The 22849-nt window shown below is 41.6% G+C and overlaps 1 protein-coding gene across 12 annotated transcripts in view; it reads left to right on the forward strand.

The window, feature by feature from the left end:
• atp2b2 (ATPase plasma membrane Ca2+ transporting 2) overlaps nucleotides 1–22849 on the forward strand; it is a 106353-nt gene that overhangs the window by 32429 nt on the left and 51075 nt on the right. For 11 of the 12 annotated variants that reach the window (XR_006252083.1, XM_043251996.1, XM_043251995.1 and 8 more), the window contains exon 2: nucleotides 16452–16999. Coding sequence is in view for 11 of the 12 variants with exons in the window: in XM_043251996.1 (XP_043107931.1) it covers nucleotides 16801–16999 (199 nt within the window). In the remaining variant the exon portion in view is untranslated. Of the gene's footprint in view, nucleotides 1–3682; nucleotides 3805–16451; nucleotides 17000–22849 lie in introns of those variants that run through there. The other variant, XM_043251989.1, reaches the window with a different exon arrangement.

Genomic DNA, 22849 nt, shown 5'->3' on the forward strand with positions numbered 1-22849 from the left:
TTGAGCACAAAACTGCCAGTGTTAATACACATCCTTTATGTATGTAGCTAAACCAGACATCACTGCATGGCCCTGGCTCTCTCTTCTCACACATATATTTTGGACTGCATGCTGTGGAAACAATCAGGGCTCAGGGTGCTGCCCAAAGTGATGCTATAACCAATCAGAGAAAAAAAAATTCCATGATCATCGTATCCATGATCGATCATCGCTGTCACAGCTGAGTGCTCGAGTACTCAATCGCTGTTGCACATCCCTATTATACAATATAACACAACTGATTTGACTCTGTAATTTATGCTGAAAAGTTGAATTTTAAGAATCATTGTTTCAGTGTTTAGTTTCACATGATCTTTCAGAAATCATCTCTATTGTTCTCTGATCGAGGGATCAGAGATGTTATGTCAAATGACATTAGGGGTCTCACTTGGGAGTCCAATCACCTTTGAGTAATACAGGGATGACCAATGGGAACTAAGGATTTACTTTCTGACTCACTTCTGCGGGTATACTGTTTAAGATGGCCGAGTCAGACTTGTTTACCTTGTCACTTGGATGAGTGAAAAGTAGAGCACAAATTCTGAGTATGGGTCACCATACTTGGCCTCATGTCTTGTCATTTTTCTTTGCTTATTCAGGTTTATAGCAAGTGGTTGAGATGGCGTCCCGGTCATTCAGCAGGTCCTTCCAGGTTGTGCCAGGAGGGGCAAAATGTCTCTGTTCGGCCACAAATGCTGAAGCTCCATAGTCGTTTGTATCATACCGTTATGCAAGCATTGCAGTGTTGACCACCCGGACAAGCGTCTGCTTAACCTGAAGCAGTTTTCCAAACCTGCGCAGGGCAAGCAACATTTCTAGCTACTCCAGGCCATTGATATTTCATTGCAGTCAGGCTCCTGTTCAATAACCTAAAGCTGCATGACATACAGCACACCAGCCCAATCTGGAGGCATCTGTTGAAACAAAAGGGCACTTCTGTGCATAGAAAGGCAAGGTCTTATGACACGGTGAAAGTCAGGCTCTCAAGCTCTGTGTGACCCAAAGACTGGGAAAACTGCTCTTTCATTGGAAATGTGGGTACTGCTGGCCAATGAGCCATTGGGAGAACAGAAACAACGGATTCTCCAACTAGCCTTCTTTGGGGGAAGTGGTACTGTTACCACCTCCTAATAATCATTAGTTTTCTATCATCTCTGGGTTGCTGGTCTCATTTGGCAGGTTTGGCTGCTGGCTCCATCTAGTTTTGGGGTACTTGGACTCGGGCTCTGACATTTTCGAGACAAACATTCGTCACAGTACTGAAAATTCTACATTATGTGTAGCATAAAAGACAAAATAAGTAGCAACGTAAAATAATAAAAAAATCATTAATAAATGTCTCCCACTGAATCTCTTACTGACTTAGACTACATCTACCAGCATCCAGTCAGAAGAGATGGCCTGGCGAATCAGTGGTAAACAGACCCGTGTACTATTACCTCAGACACCTGTAATTGATTGTGCAGGATTGGCTCATAAAGTGCTTGTGTCTCACGAGGATACATGCATGTGTGCTCCAAAACATCTGTGAGTATGAATGAAGCTGTGTTTGTATACCAGCTTGAATATATTTTAGAGACACATTTGCATCCAGAAGTGATCTGAGTGATCTGGCAAAACCCTCCTTTTGGGGATGTACACACACACACTCTTCGGTTAGGTTAAAGTTAGTTTACAAAGTAGCATAACTAGATTTATATTAAACCAGTGGAAATCCATGGAATGTCCCCATTTAGTGTTATATAGTGTCCAATCAGTTTGATCTGTTTAGTGAGGGTTAACTCAGGAGGTGAAGACAGATCTGAATGGAGTGTGGAGTCTTGCTGCTGTTGTCTCTCCGTCTCCAGGGATGTGCACCGTCACCAGAGAGAGAGAGAGAGAGAGAGAGAGACGGCTGAGGGAGGAGCTCAGAGCAGCAAGATCTATTCCTGTATCCCTCTTTAATTAACATGCAGTGTATCTACAGTATTTTGTTCTTATGGTTTTTAATTAAGGTGCCTTACTGCATATCCATCCATCTATCCTCCCATCCATCAATACACACACACACACATATATAAATATATATAGTACTACTGTTAATTTTATAACAATATAATATTATTTATATGTAGTGCATCAATTCTTTATTTCCTCTGTGTCACTTGTGTGAGAGAAACACCGATCATTCTTAGCAGAAGTGAGACAGACATCTTCACACTGCACTTCACAGCGTATCAAATATACTGCGCACCTTTTGAGATTAATTTAAAAAAGTGTGATTTAATCCCAAAATCCCAGTCAGAGTTTTCGGCAAGTGAACATATATCTGTATTCAATTTATATTTAATCTCTAACTAATAAACTGGTGAGGGAAAGCTAACCATTTATTAGCCAAAGGCTAACGTTTTACATTATATATTCAGCCAGCATGAAAATCATGTTACATAGGCAAGTGACTTACATGCAATATAGAGGGTTTTGGATCAGGTTTTTTTATTTCAGGACAGTGCAGAATATGCATGAGAGATATATTTACTACTACTATAATATTTAAATACTGATTATGATTGGATGATAACATGTTTAAACTCATCACGAAGCTTTGTTAATGGTAACTTGAACTCCACGGTACCTATTCAGTCTGATGAAGAACTGAGTAACAGGCTAGTAGGTAAAACATACTAAACAAGTTAATTATAAGTTAAATGTTTTTTACTGGTTTGATATATACCTTGAACCTGTATTTTTGGGACTGGTATGTCTCTTGAAGGAGCCTGGCTGGTGGAGCATTATTTAATGATGAGTATATAATAGTATATGTATATGTATATAATCAAGCACATACCCATGTAGTCTTCATTTACAAATATTAGTTGTGGATACTGCGATAGAGATGCCACCTTTGCAATAAGTCAGTACATGAAATTTCATCTCTGCCAAATATTCCACAGACAATTGTAAGTGGAAGCGTTTAGCAGCAGCAGCGCCTCAGCCGTGGAAGACCACGCACAGTTACAGAGAGGGTCATCAAGTGCTGAGGCGCACAGTGTGAAAAAGTCTGAATCCATAGCTGAAAACTCCCAAACCTCCACAAATCAGCAGAAAAACAGTGAGGTGAGAGCTTGAGTCTTGCTGCATGCTCAGATCAGCCAGTGTGAGATGGAGCGCTGGAAAACTGGAAACTGTTCTGTGGAGTCATGAATCATGCTTCTCTGTATGGAGGTCTGATGGGTGAATCTGGTTATACCAGGAGAACGTTACCCTGCTGAGGAGTTTGGAGGAAGAGGGATAATGGTACGGGACTGTTGTTCAGGGGTTCAAATCATAATCATAACACCACGAGTCCCTTTTCTATTCCAGCAGTCCACAAAACAAGGTCTAAGGCTGGATGAAAGAACTCGACTGGCCATCTATCTGTCTATCTATCTATCTATCTATCTATCTATCTCTCTATCTATCTATCTATCTATCTATCTATCTATCTATCTATCTATCTATCTATCTATCTATCTATCTATCTATCTATCTATCTCTTTCACTGTATCTTGTTCTCATCTCTTCATGTCTCTCTCTCTGTGTTCTGCAGGGTTCACTCCCTCCCTCCACCTTTCTCTCTCTCTCTCTCTCTCTCTCTCTCTCTCTCTCTCTCTCTCTCTCGTCAGTGTGTTGTGTAGTATGGTCGAGGCTGTGTGTGTGCGCGCGTCTCTCGGTACAGATGCTGAAGGGTGATTTCTCCTCTCTGTGACTCACAGCGGCGTGGATTTGACATGGTCGTCGGGTTCAGTAAGTAAAACTCACCTATGCTACCAGTGCCGCATCGTTTTACGGTTAATGCACGTTTGCGGCGGAGATCCTCGATGCGGTGTGCAGGAGCGTGGAGCAGCTGTGCTGAAATGCATGTGTGTCTCTGTCCTTCAAAGGCAGAAGGTTGGCATGCTGGCAGGTGGGGACGCGTTAGGTGTCTCGATCGAGCTCCTGACCGGTGTCACGGCTGTTTTTCCTCCACTGGAAGCTCCAGTTACAGTTGAATGGGATTATGTCAAAGCTCTCCTGCGCGGGTGCCCTCAGATACGCTTGAGCGCAGACAGATTTTTCTGCCGAGTGGCGACCGAGACGGTTCTCGATGCTGTCAGTTAAACCGCTTCAGGCGGAGTAAAGTTTGTCGTGCGGATGTAGATTTTTGACGCAGGCAGGGAAAGATCGTCTTATATGGCGGTGTATGGCGGTGACCTCCAGAGTAATAGCTTCACTGCGACAAAACAGTTTTTTGGAAGCGGTGGATGGGCTAGGTAAGAACATGAGGGGGATCTCGTCTGTGACATTGACAGTAGCGCTCATCGTGTACCAAACTATGAAGATAACATGCATTTGGAAAAAAAACATTATATTGAGTTTTTATAATTCGTTAGTGTTAGACAACTGCCTGCTCAGCATTTTGGGAGCGCAGTAGGTGACATACGCACAAGCGCTTCGGCTGTAAATGTGTGTCTGCTGTAATTACTGCAGAAATTGACTTCTGCTGCGGCTCGTCCTTCATCATGCCCGGCAGCGGGAGGCTCGCTCATTACCCGGCGCGTGGGGGTGTATGATTGTATCTGTAGGGGATCAGGTTAGTGCATGTTGCATTCTGATGCGTCATCCCGCGCACATGTGCCGGACGCTCACGAGCCCACAGCTGGGCTGTGACAGACAGAAGAGCAGCCCGCGGCGCTGGATCGTCTGTCACACGCCGCGGATGAGGTCAAATGGTTTGCGTTGTCCTGGAGGGATCTTTTTCTCTTTTATTCACAGCTTGTCTTTGTGTTTGTGCACACAGTACAGTATTAATCATTAGCTCAGGGACTGCAGGCTTTTGAGTGTGTGGGGGGCAGCTTTGTGATCTACCGCCATTCAGTACAAATAAACCTGGATAAGGCATGCTTCATTATTAGAGGCCCGTAATGAATCGCTGTGCTGGCATTTATTTGCTACTAAAAAATCTGATACAGTCAATATACAGTGATACAGTCAAAGACTGGAAATACAGCACAATGCGAAGGGTCCCTTGCATTGTTTGAAGAGCAAAAGAAAATAGAAATAGCAGGCATACATTTATGTAGCTTATTCATTATTAGCATTCATTGTGTGCATTGTGCATTCATTTAAGTAGGGACCCTAGAAGACCTTTTAAGCTGGATAGATTGAAAACTCTTGAGTCTGATTAAAAATGATATGTAAATTACACCGCATACATACTTCCTACATACAGTGGCACATGCGTGAGGTGACTGGCAATGTGTACAACTGCATTGATGGAGCGACACAAAACAGAAGAAGAAAACACATGGCATCTCTTTTGCAATTGTTATTTTCTTGAAATTCTCTATTTATCCGATTCGTCAGGGCAGATGTCCTGTGAATGACATGACTCAGGGCTGCCCTCTGATGTCTGGGAGAGTATAAAACGCTACTGTATTACGCATATGTCGCAAAACGCAGAAAATTAAGTATACCTGGGCCTTTAGAATCCACCTTAACGATATCCTCAGAGCAACTGCATAACACCTAGTTCTGCCTAGCGTGTGTCACGCATCTTTATCCTGTAGTTTGAAGTTAATAGCAGTGCTATTTTCATAGATCACCTCATCACAGCGCAGGAGCAGATGTCTGGCAGCTTCTCTTCTCACACGCACCCCAAGATGTTGTTCTTCACATATCATCAGCCTCAGAATCACGGGTTCGGCTGCAAACCTACATACAGGGTTTCCGGCTGATGCGCTCGGCTCTGGTTTGACACATGAATGTCATGTAGTCTTTGGAGTCTCATGGGCTCTGTTCCAAATGTTGCCCTTGATCTTGTGTTGTTACAGTGAACATCGTGTCCCAGCAGGTTGCTCTTGAGCGCCCCCCTCAAGTGTCCTGTAGTCGATGAAATAGACAGATTAATTGGTATGTTGCCAGCTTTGCTTATCATCTGTGAGTAAAACTATAACAGAATTAGAGCAGGCAAACCATTCACGCGCAACTAAAACAAGTATTATCTTTTACTCTAAAACCATAACTTTAGCCAGCAGTGATAAAAGTACAATACTATAAAAATAGTGCTATTAGTCTGCACACAGTGATCAGTAGAGACACTGCTAGCTAGCAGCAGAGTTTATTAGTGTATTAGTAGCTGGTTTTAGCCTGTGGTAACGGGGTTGTTTTTCCAGGGAACGATGATATACATGACATTGTTTTCAGCTTTACAGTCAAACAACAGGAGACTATGGAAACAAGCTCTCTTAAAACATTTTCTCATTGCAGACCTGATTTGATATGTTCTATTCATTTGAGAAACCAGTTTAAATATAGTGAAAAATACTCTTTTATAGAGTACCTTGTACGGGTTCAGAGCCACTTTAGCCTCACGTGAGGATGAGAAACGCTCACATGTACAGTATCAGTACAGTAGTTGTCATGTTAGTCTGCAAATGAACTACATTGCTGCTCTAGAAAGGGCTAATCTCTCTTAAACTGCCATAAATCATCATTTATCATTTATAGTACATGACTCACTGAATGAAATATGATTTATGCAGCTGTTGTATAATGCTTTATTAATGGCATCTGAACAGCTGTGCTTAATGAGAAGTCATACTGCAGTAAGGTTATTCAAGCCGTACAAAGTTGCCGGAAATGGCTACATTGCAATAATTGTACTTGTAAGTAAGCATTAAAATGGACAATTATGCAAATTAACTCTTGTGTTTTAAAAAAGAAAGAAGAGAACATGGGCCGCTTGTGTTTGTTCTTATAATGGCAGCTTATGATGATTATCACAGAGATATCCCCATGACACATATTCCAAGTATTCTGTGTGTATACATTTGTGTTTTATGAAAAACAAATTGAAAATGAACATATTATTTAACAAATTTCCTGACTTGGCCATTTTGAGACTCATTAGGAGCGTGGCAGACCACTCCAACTCCAAGCTTGTGAAAAATAAAAATGCAACAATTCATATGTGTACTACACCCTAAGAAAAATCGTACCAGTAAGGGTACAACAGCTTGCCTTCAAACTGACCATCCTTACCCCTAAAGGGTGCATAATAGTTTCAATGATAGTAATGTATAATAAAAAAGCACTTAGATTTTAGTTATTAAATGCGGAGATGGTCTGTGTAATCAAATTTTGTGCATAGATGTAACGGGTACATTTAACCGATTTGAACAATATCAGCGTATTAGTGTGTTATGTGTAGACTAGATTAAAGAGATGTGTCTTTAATCTAGATTTGAACTGACAGAGTGTGTCAGCCTCCTAAACAGTGTTAGGGAGATTGTTCCTCTTGAGGGGACTGCCCAGTGGCATACTTTCAGTGCCCATAAGGTTTTTCTCACAATCAATTTACAATTTTATACTAAATATTGCATGTTGAATTAGCATAATCAATATAAATAACTATAAAATTGATAATCAATAGCAAATACACTCTGAACTAAATGTGCAGATTCATGGAGGTGAATAGTGTGATGTGATGAACTGTGTGGACCAGCTTGGACAACATATTTGATATTTCATGTGTTTTTCAGATCTATGTGCATGCTTTGACACGATACAGTGCATGAGACAGAGAGCACTGATGAGTTGCAGAGTCGGCCCTTCTGAAGCTGTAGAGATGCTGGATCAATATGTCAGTCCTCAGACGCCCCGTCATGCTTTCCCATCCCATCTCATCTCATCTTATCTCATCTCATTTCAACAGTTTGAAAGTGTTTGCAGTTTCATTGAGGTTGCACACTTTATCTTTAACCACAGCTCAACTGGGAGGAGAACATCTAACAGATGATTATTGACAAGTCCTGCCTGCTTATTAAAACACTAGCTTCATTAACCAAAGAGACTCTTTGGCACATCTGACTTATTTCACTGCATTGTCCATGATGCTTTTGTACTATCCTAAAACAAAAGAGCACACCTGAACTCTCAGCAGAGCACACTGCACAGAATATCCCACAATACAGTTTAGGCCGGCTTGAACTATTTCGATTGTAGCAAATGAACCAGAAGTCATGATGCATTCCATTTCAGAAAGTGACTTGAAGAAGCATTTCAGTTAAGAGTTCCAACCGCGATCTCAGAGATTCTGACTTCCAAGTACAACTATACTCTTTTGATATTAGATCAGATTTCCATAGTAGCATTGAAAATAAAAAGGTGATTGCAAATTTTTATTTGAAAAGCCATCTTATGGTGGAAAGAAGCTTCCATAGCCTACTGATTCACTTGCTTAAAAATTAATAAATAAAAATAAACATTAGACAGTCCAGGGACCCGTTCTTCATACGCCACTTAATGTTCTTTAAACAAATTTGCTTTTTGCGCATTCTCATATTTCCTGAAAATGGAAGATGTATCAACACCTTGATCAGCATTGCAGCGATTGGCTGGCGGCAAGACAACGTGATGACATCATATCATTAAAAAAAGACACCCGGCGAAAAAGTTTCTGGGCCTTTATAAGGACACAGCCAAGAAAACAAAACTACATACATTTTAATGGTAATAGATAAATTAAATGTGCACTGTTTAGTTTATCATTTTTCCAGTTTCCCACTTATTTATATTCATGAGTTCTATTTGTACAGTTTATTTATTTTAGATTTCTTAATTGACAGCAGTAGTTAAAGTATCCAATGCAATTATAAAGTAATTATTCAATCACTAATAAATCATTAAAAGAGTAAAACTGGCTGTAGATTTTCTAGCTACATGATTTTCTAATTAATTTTTTAATTATTATATTTCAACTGATCCCTGGACTAGTAGGCCACTGGGACGAATTTTAAGTATCAGTTTTTCCTAAAAAGATGCAATCTAATCCTGTTTACATGAAATAAGCCTGTTCTCAAGCAGGTTTAAGCTTACGGACCTGTTGCTATGACAACAACTACAGGATGAGCCAAGATCAAGTGAAATCATCAACAATCAAATCCAGCTGAGTTAGTGACTTACGAAGAACAGGTCCCAGTTTAGACCGTATACTATATACCTGTAGCCATAGTAATGCTTGCTTTAGCAAACAGCAGTGATGATGACTGTGTTATGGTTAGACCAATTCTATGATATTTTGATGAACAGTACTGCTATGCCATGCTGCTGAGGCAATGATGCTTTGTGTCCGTTGGTTCCCATGCATCATAAGTGAATGGAAAAGAGCGGCCGACACATTATTCTAAACATCTTCAGTATTTCACAGAAGAATGACATTTATGTGTGTAAGATGTGGATGACTTGATGTTGCTCAGGATGTCGCATGCACTGAAATAGATCATCTGTTCTTTGCATTTACTTCTCTGATGAAAATCGCTCCATGCCAGCCGGGTTTTAGATGCAGTTCGCATGTCCAAATCGAATGCATTTTTCTGGCAGCGTCGAGAGACATTTCGCCCCCTCACAACACTGTGAGTGTCCTCCCATGCAGCCGTATCTGCAAAGCAAAGGTGACATCCTCTGCGGTAGATCAATATGCACCGTCAGCAGATAATGGAGCCCTGGGGACTCGCAGCGGTGGACCTGCAGACGTGACATCTGAGAGGGCTTTCACTGAGCAGCCGCCGGAGGTCCCCTCACTGAGAGACTGAGTCGTGTGTGTGGCCAGGAAGTGACATGTCATCTGCTCTCTCTGAAACCGAGCCCACCCAGAGCAGTAAAGGGCAGGCTCCGCTCTCACATCGTCATCACCGCGATGCTCTTCAGCTCATTCGAGCGTGCATCTTTACGCATTTCTGGTCTAGATGCTTTTCTAAATACAACTTTAAAAGAACGATGGTCACTCGAGACAACTGTTTTAAATCCCATGGCAGTCCTTGCAGCTTATACTAATTAAAAACCACCGCTCATCACCACTCTCAACATTAACGCTCTTTAGAAGTCATTTAATAATTCTCAAGGAGAGCAGGTCTGCTCATATTTCACCCCCATCAAAAGAAAGACACTGAGAATAAATACGGTGAAGAAGACCATTAAGATGTTTTATGTTATCTTCATGACCCCCCGGTTCTCATTTCATGAACAAGGGGGGTGAGTGTAACCGAGGTCAGCGGGTAGGTTCTGTGCAAGTTAACCTCCCCTGACCTCAAATAGAGCCGCTCTAGCGACTGAAGCTAGAGGCCGTGCTAGAGGCTTTTAGCCACCTTGTTAGGAGACCTGGGTTCGAGTGTGGACTCAGCGGGGCTACATATGATACTAAAAACAACTACATGTCTAGTAACTCTCAGAGTAGACTGTTAGTAGAATAAGTTTCTGATACTCAGTATGTAGTATGTTGTGTTAGAAGTGTTATATGAAGCAGACAGTCTACTAATACTCTGATGGCTGCTAGATGATATGTAGTTGTGAAGTTACTTACTGTTAGGAGAATGTGTAAAGTGATCCGTGCTCTGCTGACCTTCACATGTTTGGGCAGCTCTTTCACCAGCGCTGGCATTGAGAGACAGGATGCATTAAGGTCTTGGCGGCAACAAAGGGTGATCGCTCAAGCCGTGGTTTGCGTGCAGTCATGTGAGAGACCCAGCGTGTAATATCCAGCACTCTCCGCAAAGGCCTGACAACCCCGGAGCGATCCGTGGCCACTTTCTTCAAAAGACCCTCTCTCACCATGGACAAAGGAGGACTCTTGGGAAGAAAAGGCTGCGTGGCTCGCAATCTCTTTACCCTTTACACCAAAATGACTTCCTGTGGTACCCTTTCATCCACAGCTATTTGTTTCAAAAATAGCCGCGTCTGTAGGGAGATCTTCACATTCACGAGATCACAGCACAATTAGAACTTGCCACGCAGACAGAGAAAACCTGTTTTGCAATTTGATGTTGAATTGTGTTTATGGAAATACCCAAAGTGTATCTGAGAGAATGTGCTCTTTGTACTGCTAAAGGAATCACTCAGCCAAGCATCACCATTTACTCGCCTTCGTGCCGTTCCAAAAATGTGATGTTTTGAAAGAAGAAATTGTGAAGATGTGTTTCTAATTTGATTACAAAAAAACATTTGTGTCGACATTTCTGAAAAATGACACTATGCTGCTTCTTGCATGTTTCAGTACACTTTCAAAGTGAAATGTGCCATGAGTGACTAAACAGATGAGTGTGGATCTGGCAACATTCTGTTGGTTGTTGTATGTATTGTGGCAGTTCAGCTGTATATGACAATAACAACACAGAATTATTGAGCACTTTTGAGTTGTGTTTCATAGAAGTTGCGAATGCAAGTGTAATGCTGCACCGGGTGCGCTTTCGAGCAAGTTTACTACACCAGGAAAGCTTATTATGTGTTTATAAATGTTAAAAAGTATTTTATGATCGTAACATAGTATTAAGGAACCACACAAAAATAGGTTTTATTAATCTATAATCTATCCCCCGATCATATTTATTAATTTATTTTGAGAAAAAAATAATTCTGCAGCTGTTTATTTCTGCAGTGAGTTGCAGTTTTGGAGTTTTGCAGAAATAGTAGTAGAGACATATTTTCCAGTGAGCCTGTGTTACAGTTACAGTGCTGTTCTGTTTAAGCGAGAAAATGTTCTTCTTGTGATTTGTGCAGTATGTTTCAAACCTGTACATTTCCAGCCGTCGTATGTCAGCATTCATTGCATGACAAGCAGTAGTCAGTATGATTCTCCAAGTGTTCCCTCCATGTTCAAGCAGGAGGTGAAAGGAGCAGAATGTTCTCGTTTCTGTAAGGCAGTCTGATTCCACACTCCCCTCGCCACTCGTCATTACCACCATCATTAATGTCTCTCCTCATTTCGCATGGTGCTGGGCACATCTTCAACGCCTCACTCTTTCTGCAGATCAGCAGGAAATGATGGTGCTTCCTTGAGTGGTTTTACTGCGCAGCTGCAGTAGAGGGCAGAGCTTTAAAAGAACCTCTGAAGTTACTGTCACTATACAGTGTATCACCAGACCATCCGCTCTACACACAATATAATGATTGTCCATATGATGTCTGTCTTATGTGGGAACAGTGTCCCTAGCTCTAAATACATGCATTTGAAATCAGAAAAGCAACTACTAATATTGCCAAACTAAGTTACAATGGAAACTCATCTACAGCTAAACTACACTAAAATAGCTACTAACATTAAAATATATATATATATATATATATACACACACACACACTATGTTCAAAAGTATTGGTTCACCCCCTTCCACTGAACAAGTTGAACTATTTTAGTAATATCCATGAGTACAAATCTTAATGTTAAAACATATAATGATATTCTAGGGAATTGTGTGCTTCAGTAGTTTGAGCATTTTAATGTGATGCTTTTGGCAATATGGTGTATATATATATATAGCATTTGGATCAAAACCTTTCATCAAAGTTGTCCTAAAACCAAAATGTGTTCTTGTCTATCTATCTATATATGGATCGATATATATATATATATATATATATATATATATATATATATATATATATATATATATATATATATATATACTTATCTCAGAACAGTATTATTAAAATAGTACTTTCATGCATTTATTTATATTTAAACAGTAATGATTTACATACAAGCACACACAAAAAGAACAAAAAAACATTTCTATGATTTAAATACCTAAATGAACCAACAGACTATGAATAGCAGGGATTTTAGGCGAGTGAGCTTGATATAGCATCATTTTGCCCGTCTAAAAACTGACAAAACTAACCTTTTGTAATAGTAAACCACTACTCACTGGAAAACATCCGTTGTTTCTCAGAACTACAGTCACATTCACATTACGGATGAACGCAGTTAAAATAGATAAAACACTGCAAAGTGCACAGACATCATAACTCATGTCATACGGACTTTTTGCCATGTAGAGGATTGTTTAAACTGAAAATTGCATCTTCATGTTCATTTACAATTAAGTGTGTCTCATTAAATAATTACAGGTCTTACATTAATAATGAAAATGCCTGCACTTCCTCAGATTGCTCTAGCATGTCAACTATTATATTACTCGTTTGAGGATGGCTTAGGAAAGAGCAGCTACTGAGAAAAGATACTGGTCAAAGAGAGGAGCCGAAAAGCACAGAGTGCTCCATAGACCTTGGTCAGGAGGGGCCCATGTTTCAGTTCTGAAAGGAAGCGAGACCAGGCTTTGAGGGACGGAAGTACAGTGTGTTCAGATGATTGCACTGTTTCTCTTTCCAAAAAAGAAAAATAGGATGCTACTGTAAAGTAGTCTTATAGTTGTTATTGGAATCGCTAGAACACACACACACACACACACACACACATACACACTCACACACACACTCACACACACACACACAAACACACACACACACACACACACACACACACACACACACACACACACACACACACACACACACACACACACACACACACACACACACACACACACACACACACACACACACACACACACACACACACACACACACACACACACACACACACACACACACACACACACACACACACACACACACACACACACACACACACACACACACACACACACACACACACACACACACACACACACACACACACACACACACACACACACACACACACACACACACACACACACACACACACACACACACACACACACACACACACACACACACACACACACACACACACACACACACACACACACACACACACACACACACACACACACACACACACACACACACACACACACACACACACACACACACACACACACACACACACACACACACACACACACACACACGTGCTTCAACACTCCTCTGACAGTAATCAGCACACACACACACACACACACACACACACTCTTTTGGATGCGGAAAGTAGGACATTTCATCAGTCTAAATAGTCCCTGTTCTATTAATAATTAAATATCGTGATATTTTATCTTCAACAGCACACCTTCTGTCCAGCATCCAGATTTCACTCATATTTGTCATCTCTCATTAAACTGTATTGCTTTTTCAAAAGGGCTTACACAGAGTAGACCAACATTGCCAGTATAAAATAATAAATGAACTGTAATTATAATAAAAGCTGAGTTATGCTCAATCATTTCAACTTGTCATAATTTGCGACCAGATGCTTGTTTGAATAACAGCTAATCAAAGTGTTTCTTTTTATGCGTGATCTGAGCTCTATATTCAGGCTGTATCAGACTGCTCTACAGGTCTGTGTTCAGTCACACATTGTCACATTAGATGCTGTTTGCTCGTGGGACACAGTGTGGATATTTCATGTTATTCCTAATAAAGGAATTAAAGCAGTCCTGATAAAGCAACTTAACGGTTCTCGGGCAGACGCCGCTCACATTGCTTTGAAATGTCTTGCGTAACTTGTTTTTATGGCGTGTTTACATTCTGAACACATCGTTTGTCTAAGTCAGTCTTTTTCTTTGCTTTCATAAATCAAAACATAATTAGACTCGGAGTGCAGGTGCTCTTTGGGATGGTTTGTCACCTCATTTACAGCGATAGCATCTTGTGCTGATAGCGATATCTTCCCGAAAGCATTGTTGAGATATTGTGCATGGAGCTGTAGTGCTGTTGGGTAGTCTGTTCAGATTATGCACGGTGTTGTTTCACAGCGATGATGTGAGAGGATCTGTCACAGCATCCCGATAGGAGCAGCTGCACCTGTATTATTACCTGTAGCAACCTTCTGGAGGACTTCATTATGCCTCCCTGAGAGACGCTACACTAACGATCATCGGCACAGCTGGTGGAGCTGGTGTTGGATTGGAGTGGATATTGATTAGTCCTGAAGGAACCGTGGAAAGCAGGCCCAGCCCATATGAGGCCACTTGTTCCCATCGTGAGTTCAGTGAGAAACACGTCCTGCTTGGCAAAACCAAGGTAGAGAGCTTCACTAATACATGTTTGGACAGAAACGATGGGGCTCCATTCCTATCGGTGTTGTTCTGACTGACTAGTGAGTCCTTCACTAGTAAAAAAGTCACACACACACACACACACGCTTATTTCACTCTAACCATCGGGCCTACAGTAACTAAAGATCTATTAACGTAATTAAACTTTACTGCTAGCGCACATATTTCTTATTATCAAGCCTAAAATGCATTTTAATGTGACTGATGAGGAATCAACATTCTTCAGTATATCTTTAGTTGGATACTTCCTCACAATTAAGGTTCATGACGCACAAAATTGTGTATAAACTCTAAGTATACCAGTTTATCAGACCACAAGTACTGCAGGATATTTTTATTAAGTACATTAAGTACATAAATGAATTTGTTAATTTGCTCTTGACAAAGACGTTCGCTGAGAAAAATGCCAATGCTTCACTTTGAGCAGTGTTTAAATAGATTTAGTAGAAACGTGTCTAAAACTGTACATACAGATACTATGTGTGTGTGTGTGTGTGTGTGTGTGTGTGTTAGTATAAGTTACTAACCCCAAATAAGCAAGTTACATGGAAGCTGTTAAATGCATTTATCTTCTTATACCAGATGATACTTTTTAATTATGCATTTACAGCATTAATTAAAACATGTCAGCTGAGATGACATTCAACTGAGCTTCGTTTTCATGAATAGAGGACCGAGGGGCTAAAATCATTTATTTAAGAGAGCACATGTGATCGTATAGCCTCAGCTTGCTGTCGGCACAACAACGTGATTCAAAATGCAGCGATGTAGTGTTTTGTCATGCTATACCGTTTTTAAGATGGAAACAGTAGCTTGTTACTGGAAAAGGGACACTATTTTGCAAACCACTGAGCTACTGTTACACTGCTGAAAAATGTAGCAAGTGGCGTCACTGCCTTCAGATCACTATTCCCGAGCGTGCATAGAAACGCTGCGGCTGTTTGTGTGATTTCAGAAAGCGATAAATGTGAGAATCGCCCTGCAGGGTGTAGATGGTGTTCAAATGGTGCTCTATGCAGCACGGATGCATTAGCGTGGAGGAATTATATAATTCTTTACCATCGCTAGCTAACCTTGCTGCAGTGTGGGATGCGTCGCCCGCATTTCTTGATAGCGTCAAGCTCCTTTGATGCGCTCCGCAGTCTCGTTCAGATCATACAAGCGGTGTGAGCGCTCACGTGTCCCTCCGGTATGTACATGGCTCTGTATTTAGTCAGCGAGCGATCAAAGCGCAGCCTGCCGCAGCTATGCATGTGATGAGGAGAATCACAGGAATAGATGGACACCCCCCTCCTCTGTGTGTGAGATGCGAAACGCAGATGCGTTGACGACACAATGCCGTGCGCCGTGCTTTCCTAGCGCCTCTCTCACTTTTGCGCTGCTTGCACCTCTGAGAAACACTCATGCTTATCTCTCTCTCCCTCCCTCCCTCCTCTCTCTCTCTCTCTCTCTCTCTCTCTCTCCCTCCCTCCCTCCCCTCCCGTCCTCTCTCTCTCTCTGTGTCTCTCTCTGTCTCTGAAGGAGTAATGGAGCGGATCACCATGTAGACAGCAGCCGTCGGGAAGCAGGTAGAATGGGAAACCGCGTATGGAGAGCCGTCGGTCTGCAGCCGTGGTGAGCGCAGACGTCCTCAGGACCTCAGCCGGGATCTGGCGGATGGCGTAACGCAGAGGAGCCTCTCGTCAACTGCAGACAGCAGAAAGGATCTGTTTTCTTCTTCATCCTCCTGTTCTCTGCTACATTGCTCTCGTTTTTTTTAGACACCTGTTCTCCGGCCGCACCAGGGACTCCTTCTCTGCCCTGTGCGGCGTTTTTCTCCTTTTTTTCTCATCCGCTTTGAAGAAAAGCTACCAAGCAATACTCAGCCGCCATGGGGGACATGACAAACAGCGATTTTTACACCAAGAACCAAAGAAATGACAGCAACCATGCAGGGGGATTTGGATGCTCGCTCATGGAGCTGCGCTCGCTCATGGAGCTCCGAGGAACGGAGGCGGTGGTCAAAATTCAGGAGGACTACGGAGGTATCGAGGGACTGTGCCAGAGGCTGAAAACCTCGCCGACAGAGGGTGAGTGTGTGCTGTCTCGTGCCACCGTCACACAATCATCCCCCATGAACTCCCTCCTGAACGATGACTCTCTTTCACAATCATTTCCATTCCTGTGTGCTGTGAGCTCTCTCAGACAGGTTCTTCCCCCTCAGACCTGCTGCTGATGCTGGTTGGCTGTCTTGCGGAGTTATTAACTAGGATGTGTCTCCCAGGCAACAGCACAGGGGTCAAACTAAATTTGCTACTTTGTACGATGATAGTGTTGCTGGGTAGATGAAGCCGTGCATGCTTTTCCATATGGTTTTAATTACAGATGCGATGACTACGAGATCCATTCTTGCGCATTTTCCCGCATCAAAAATCAGCATCGCATCACCTTTAGAGGAGAAAGGCGCTCGCCTGCGCCCCGTTGGTGTGATTGGCGTCTTCATTGTGGCATGATTTGACAGTGGTGCATCTGTTCTATCCAACGCATGCACCATTTGATTTTCTCCTGCTAGAAGCGTCCGCATACAAGTTGCTGCTTGTGATGGACGTGTAGGAATAGATAACTTGTAATGTCATGTATTTCCTGTGTCCCAGCGTATTGCCTTCAGTAGATGTGTTAGCGCTAGAGCACTAGATTGATAGATCTGTCAGCCTGGTGGACAGCATAATCTTGCCTTCTCTGCAAACTATGTGTTTGGTGTGAGTGTTAGGAACATGTTTAGGAGCAGGCTGTTGCTCAGCTCTGCTGGAGTGACTTGTGCTGACACCCCAAGTGTGACATGATAATGAAGACAAATGGTCACATCTAGTCTTGTTAATAAGCTGAGCGTGAGTTATGCCTTCTCTCTCAGGACACAGTCACCACTACCCAGTAATGACCATTTAGCACTATCATACGCCACCACCTGAGATATTTTTTTCAGTTTTTCACTAGTTCACCTATTTTGAGTCCACCTATGAGGCACTATTATAAGAAAGATCATTTAGAAAGGCATGTTTAGCAGCTTAAACCACTCACACTGTACTCTCCACCAGCTACTTTTAAAAGTAATGCATTACAATTTTGCGCCACTCCATAAAAAAGTAACTAATTGCGTTACTTTTTATGGAAAGTAATGCGTTACAATATCGCTTTACTCTAAAAAAAGTTACAAACTGCATTACTTTTTTTAACGGAAAGTAATGCATTATGTTACATCTGTGCTACTTTTTGTCACCTGGGCTTGGTCTGCTTATTTTTTTTTAATAACAGAAAACCTAAGTTATATTTTTGACATTAAAGTCCTTTCACACCAAGTTCCAGTTGCTTAAACATAGTCTGTATGTTTGGACTGTTTCTTAAGAACTAGTTAACAGTTTTACTATCGTCAAAGATGACTGAAAGTTAGCATACAGTTTGAATTAGTGGTACGGTTCTGTTCTGGACATCTTAGCATAGATGAGAGCAGGGAGAGCAGCAATAACCCCCTAGGGTAACAGAATGGAACCAACAAATGTACTGAAGTTATTGTTATATTCATAATTTTTTTTCTCAAGGAGAATCCTAACTGACAGAGGAGTTGGGGATGGAGGAGGCTAATTAGCTATAGAGCAATGTGAAGACTACTGATAGTACTAATGGACCTTATATACGAATGCTTAGATAGGTGTCTTACTCCTATAGGCAGATGGGGGTCAGCTGAGAGTCAGCAGATGCAGGCCTGACTAACGTGACCTGACAGAACTAACGCCAGTCTTATCTTTCTAGTTTAGAGTGAAATTAATAAGCCTCAAGCTGAAGAAAATGGCTCTGCCTCTGCACTTATTCCTAGATGCTCTCAACACGGGGACAGGATTGGTGTCAGTGAAAAAATAGGAAAGCAAAGTAACTGGCATTATTTATCTGAAAAAGTAACTATATATGATATTTTCTTGGTAATTGAAAATTAATGCGTTACTTTACTAGTAATCTGTAATCTGATTAAGCAATTTATAACACCGCTCCCCTCAAATCTAAAAATAGCATGTCTACAATGAGCATAAAGGCAATAATTAGCCCTTAATAGTGTGTCAGTTTGTTTATTTCCAACATTATCTAAAGAAAACAATTCAAACAGGACATGCAAGTTAATCCATTCCTCAACAAAACCCTGACAAAATTGACATCGAGTCCTTCTGCTGGCCGTTCGTCTGGACCAGCTTGAGCCAAATTATGTACATCTTTGACCAACTGGGACCCATGTAACAGCAGCCAGTTGTAGCTGGATTTTCCCGCAGGGTGGAAGGCATCCAAACAGTGAACACGCTCCAGACACTAATGTGTAACTTTATCCCTCTTCGATTTCTTCAAGCGCTTCGGTCAATACTTGTGCCTTTAATCTATGCTTACCTTACTCATACTACAATCAATGATGAACCAGGGCTGATGCTCCGTTCGTCTTTGCTGAATAAAGAAATTGCCCTGTAAGGACAACACGAGTCTCCCTGGTTCCTCCTGGATGCTACGCTACATTACGTGGGTAGTATTGAGCCGCTAAAGCGCCTACTTTTCCCGAAGTTGTGGGTGTTGGCCACTCTCGAAGAGAGAGTTCCTGGCAGATGGGAGCTGAGCGAGATATGGAGGAGCCTGGCGACCTCCCAAAAAAAAGAAAGCATCTCTTTTAAGTCTGCTTCAGATAATGCTGCCACATGCAGGACGGATGCCACTCGCCATCTGAAAGCCTGCGGGTCGAGGTACAGGTAACAAGGAGTAATCAGAACCGGGGAAATCTTAAAAGCGTGAGGGAAAGGCTGCTATTTTTGCAGAGTACAATGAGCAGGAAGGATTGACTAAGTTCATGTGTTCAGACAGCAGGAAAGACACTTCTGTTTTCACTGCAACCACGGTAAACTATCTGCCGTAGAGGTGGGCTTGGGCATGACGATGCCAAGCAGCTATTGTATGCTAATGGTCTCAGCGTGCGCCAGCTGCAAGCCGGCCAGAAGTGTCTGTTCGCTCACCGTGACTGTCCTCCCCCATGCCTTCCTCTGTTCTCATTTCTATTTCAGTCTGATGGCCCATCTCACTTCGACGCAGTGCACATCCTTGCCCGAATTAGCCTGTTTAAAAGTAACCAACATTTAGACTGTCTCGCTAATCTCTCCGCTCACGTTTCGCACATCCTGATGTGTCTATGACTTATTCGTAATGAAACATGAGGTAAAATATTTCCCGAGCCTGGCCCAGTGCAGCGGTGGTGTATTAAAGGCAAAGATGTGTCATGTGTCAACCTTGGCACTTAAAAGCACTCTGGAATTGAGTGTGAACGCTACCGCTGCTGAGGAGAAAATGCTAAATGCTGCTAATAGCTAATTTTTGGTCATTGTAAAGTGGAAAGAAACAGAAGGGCTGTGGATATCGGGAGCGAGACACTCCATGTAATCCGATGCCGCATTTAAACGGTAAGAGGCACTGAAGGTCAAAGCCAGCTGGCAAAACATCCCAGAGCCAAGCTGCAAACACAACATGACCGCAGCTCACACGATGAGCATCGCTGGGCCAGCTACACTTATCAGAGCTCCACCTGAATGATCCCTGGCGACGCTTTGACATTGGTTCTGGAGCAATGACGACGGCTGCTGGCTACCGGATCACCCTGCTGCTTCAACACCGTCCCACCTTCGCTAGGCTGTGCCCTCGTCCCATGCCCTTGATCGGCACGCTAATCTAGTCCGCCGGTCCGCGTTCTCATTCCCCTCTGACAAACCTATTTAGTCTAGGGTCCCAGCAGGAATTGCTCAGAAGGAGTACAATCTCTTCTAATAAGGACAGTAGTGCTGCCCTGATTCCAGCAGCCATTCTTAAAAGGAAGAAAGCACTTCCCTCAGAGGACAGATTATAAATAAGAGACCAGGCCACATTTCTCCTCTTCTGAGAGACAGAAGCTCCTGAATGGATGACCTTGGAGGGGAGTTTGCGTTGGCACAGAAAAGAACATGATGCTTGTAACATGATCAGAGGCTTAAGGGCCATCGGAAAAGGGGCGGGGACACATCACAAACCTTATTAGTCTGGCTTATGAATATTAAGTAGGAACGACAAACAGTAGGTCCAGCTCATTTGGAGCTAACTTAAAGGTCATAAAATCGTAAAACTATCGTTTTTGTCGTAATATACACTTAATGTGCTGCTTATTAACAGTTCGTATGGTAGTTGTTTCGTTTAAGCACTGAGTGTCCTAGAGATATAGAAAACCACTAATAAACAGCCAGTATGTTAATAATACGCATGCTAATAAGCAACTAGTTAATAGTGAGAACTGATCTCTGTATTGAAGTGGTAAGGTTTTCATAAAGGGAACACTTATTCTCTATTAACTACGACTTCCCCCAACAAATTCCTACTGTGCTTATTAATAGTTAGAGCGGTGGTTGTTAAGTTTAGCTGTTGGGAAGGTTTAGGGATGTAGAATAATCCATTATTATGTGCTTAATTAACACTAATAAATGGTTAATATCTACTAATATGCATGCTAATAAGCAAATAGTTAAGAGACCCTAAAGTCAAGTGTTTGTGCTCTTTATTCATGCTACCTGCTCTGAAATATCCCTGAATCCTTGCTCACAGATACTTAGATCAAGCCAGTGCATTATGGGTAAATAAATAAAATAAACGCATAGCCCTTTAAAGCTGCTGCTTTATGTCCCCAGCAGTGTTTTCCCTCTGCGCTGAAGCCACGCGAACAAAACCCTTCATTCATAAAGATTAAAAGTCTCTAAATGCACATAATACATTTCTAAGAATTAGCGGCATGGTCGAGGGATCCCTGAGCGATGCACAAACCTTGCGGGTTTTTGTCACATGTGTGTGTGAAGAAGTCAGCTGACGCTGCTCATCGGTCAGTGACTCACACCCTGGGCCTCCCCATCCGTCATGTCTGATGTCTGACAGAGCCGGGTCACTGATGTGTTGCTTTTCCTTTGTATCACCGTCTCGCACGCCCTCTTGACCTTTACATCTATTTCTGCACCTGTGTGTGTGTCCTGTGGCGTCCATGCTGTGTCATCCGTTCCCCGTCTCTACATCCAGCTTAGGTGTTGGCACATTTCAGCAGAGTGAGACGTAGATGAGCACATTCTGGATTGTTTTCAGGGTGACCGCATTGACATGCAGAGAGAAAAATACCAAACAGACAGATTTCTGAATTTCGCTTATACTGTCATTCTCGTTCTTATTTTCCAGTAAAAAGTATCTAAACCTCTTTCAGATAAAATATTAGTTTGTTGCAGTGGTAAGAATAGATCCTCTGGAAACAGAAATTTAATTTAGCTCTGTTTTAGCACTGCTTTGGATGTTTCTGGTGAAGAAAGTAATTCTCTGTCTTTTGTGGTCGTGTTTAATATGTGCATCACTTAATGTGTCACGACAAGCACTTCGTCACCTTGGTGTGATTGTCCTTTCTTTTGCTCACTATATCAGTCAAATATCAGACTAGTGAGCTTTACGCTAAAAATAGACAGTGGCAATTCATTTATTTAATAATTTGTATTTTTTTAACCCAAAAAAGTAGCTTTCAGAAATGTAGAATCAAATTTGATCCAGGTTGCCTTTCAACTGAAAAAATAAAAATTATAATATAATAATATAATTATATTATTAAAAATAATATAATAATAAAAAATAATAAAAAATAAATTATATATATATATATATATATATATATATATATATATATATATATATATATATATATATATATATATAAATGTATTTTATCTCCCGTGACTTTTTCCAGGCCTGGTAATCATATCTTTATGATTATATATACATGCATACATTTTTATTAAACGTTCGTCATTTAACAATGCATTCTGAAAACTGATTTCTAGAAAAAATACTGGTTATGTAACGTTATTTTATGA

This window comes from Puntigrus tetrazona, chromosome 11 (genome assembly GCF_018831695.1).
Source record: "Puntigrus tetrazona isolate hp1 chromosome 11, ASM1883169v1, whole genome shotgun sequence".
Lineage (NCBI taxonomy): Eukaryota > Metazoa > Chordata > Actinopteri > Cypriniformes > Cyprinidae > Puntigrus > Puntigrus tetrazona.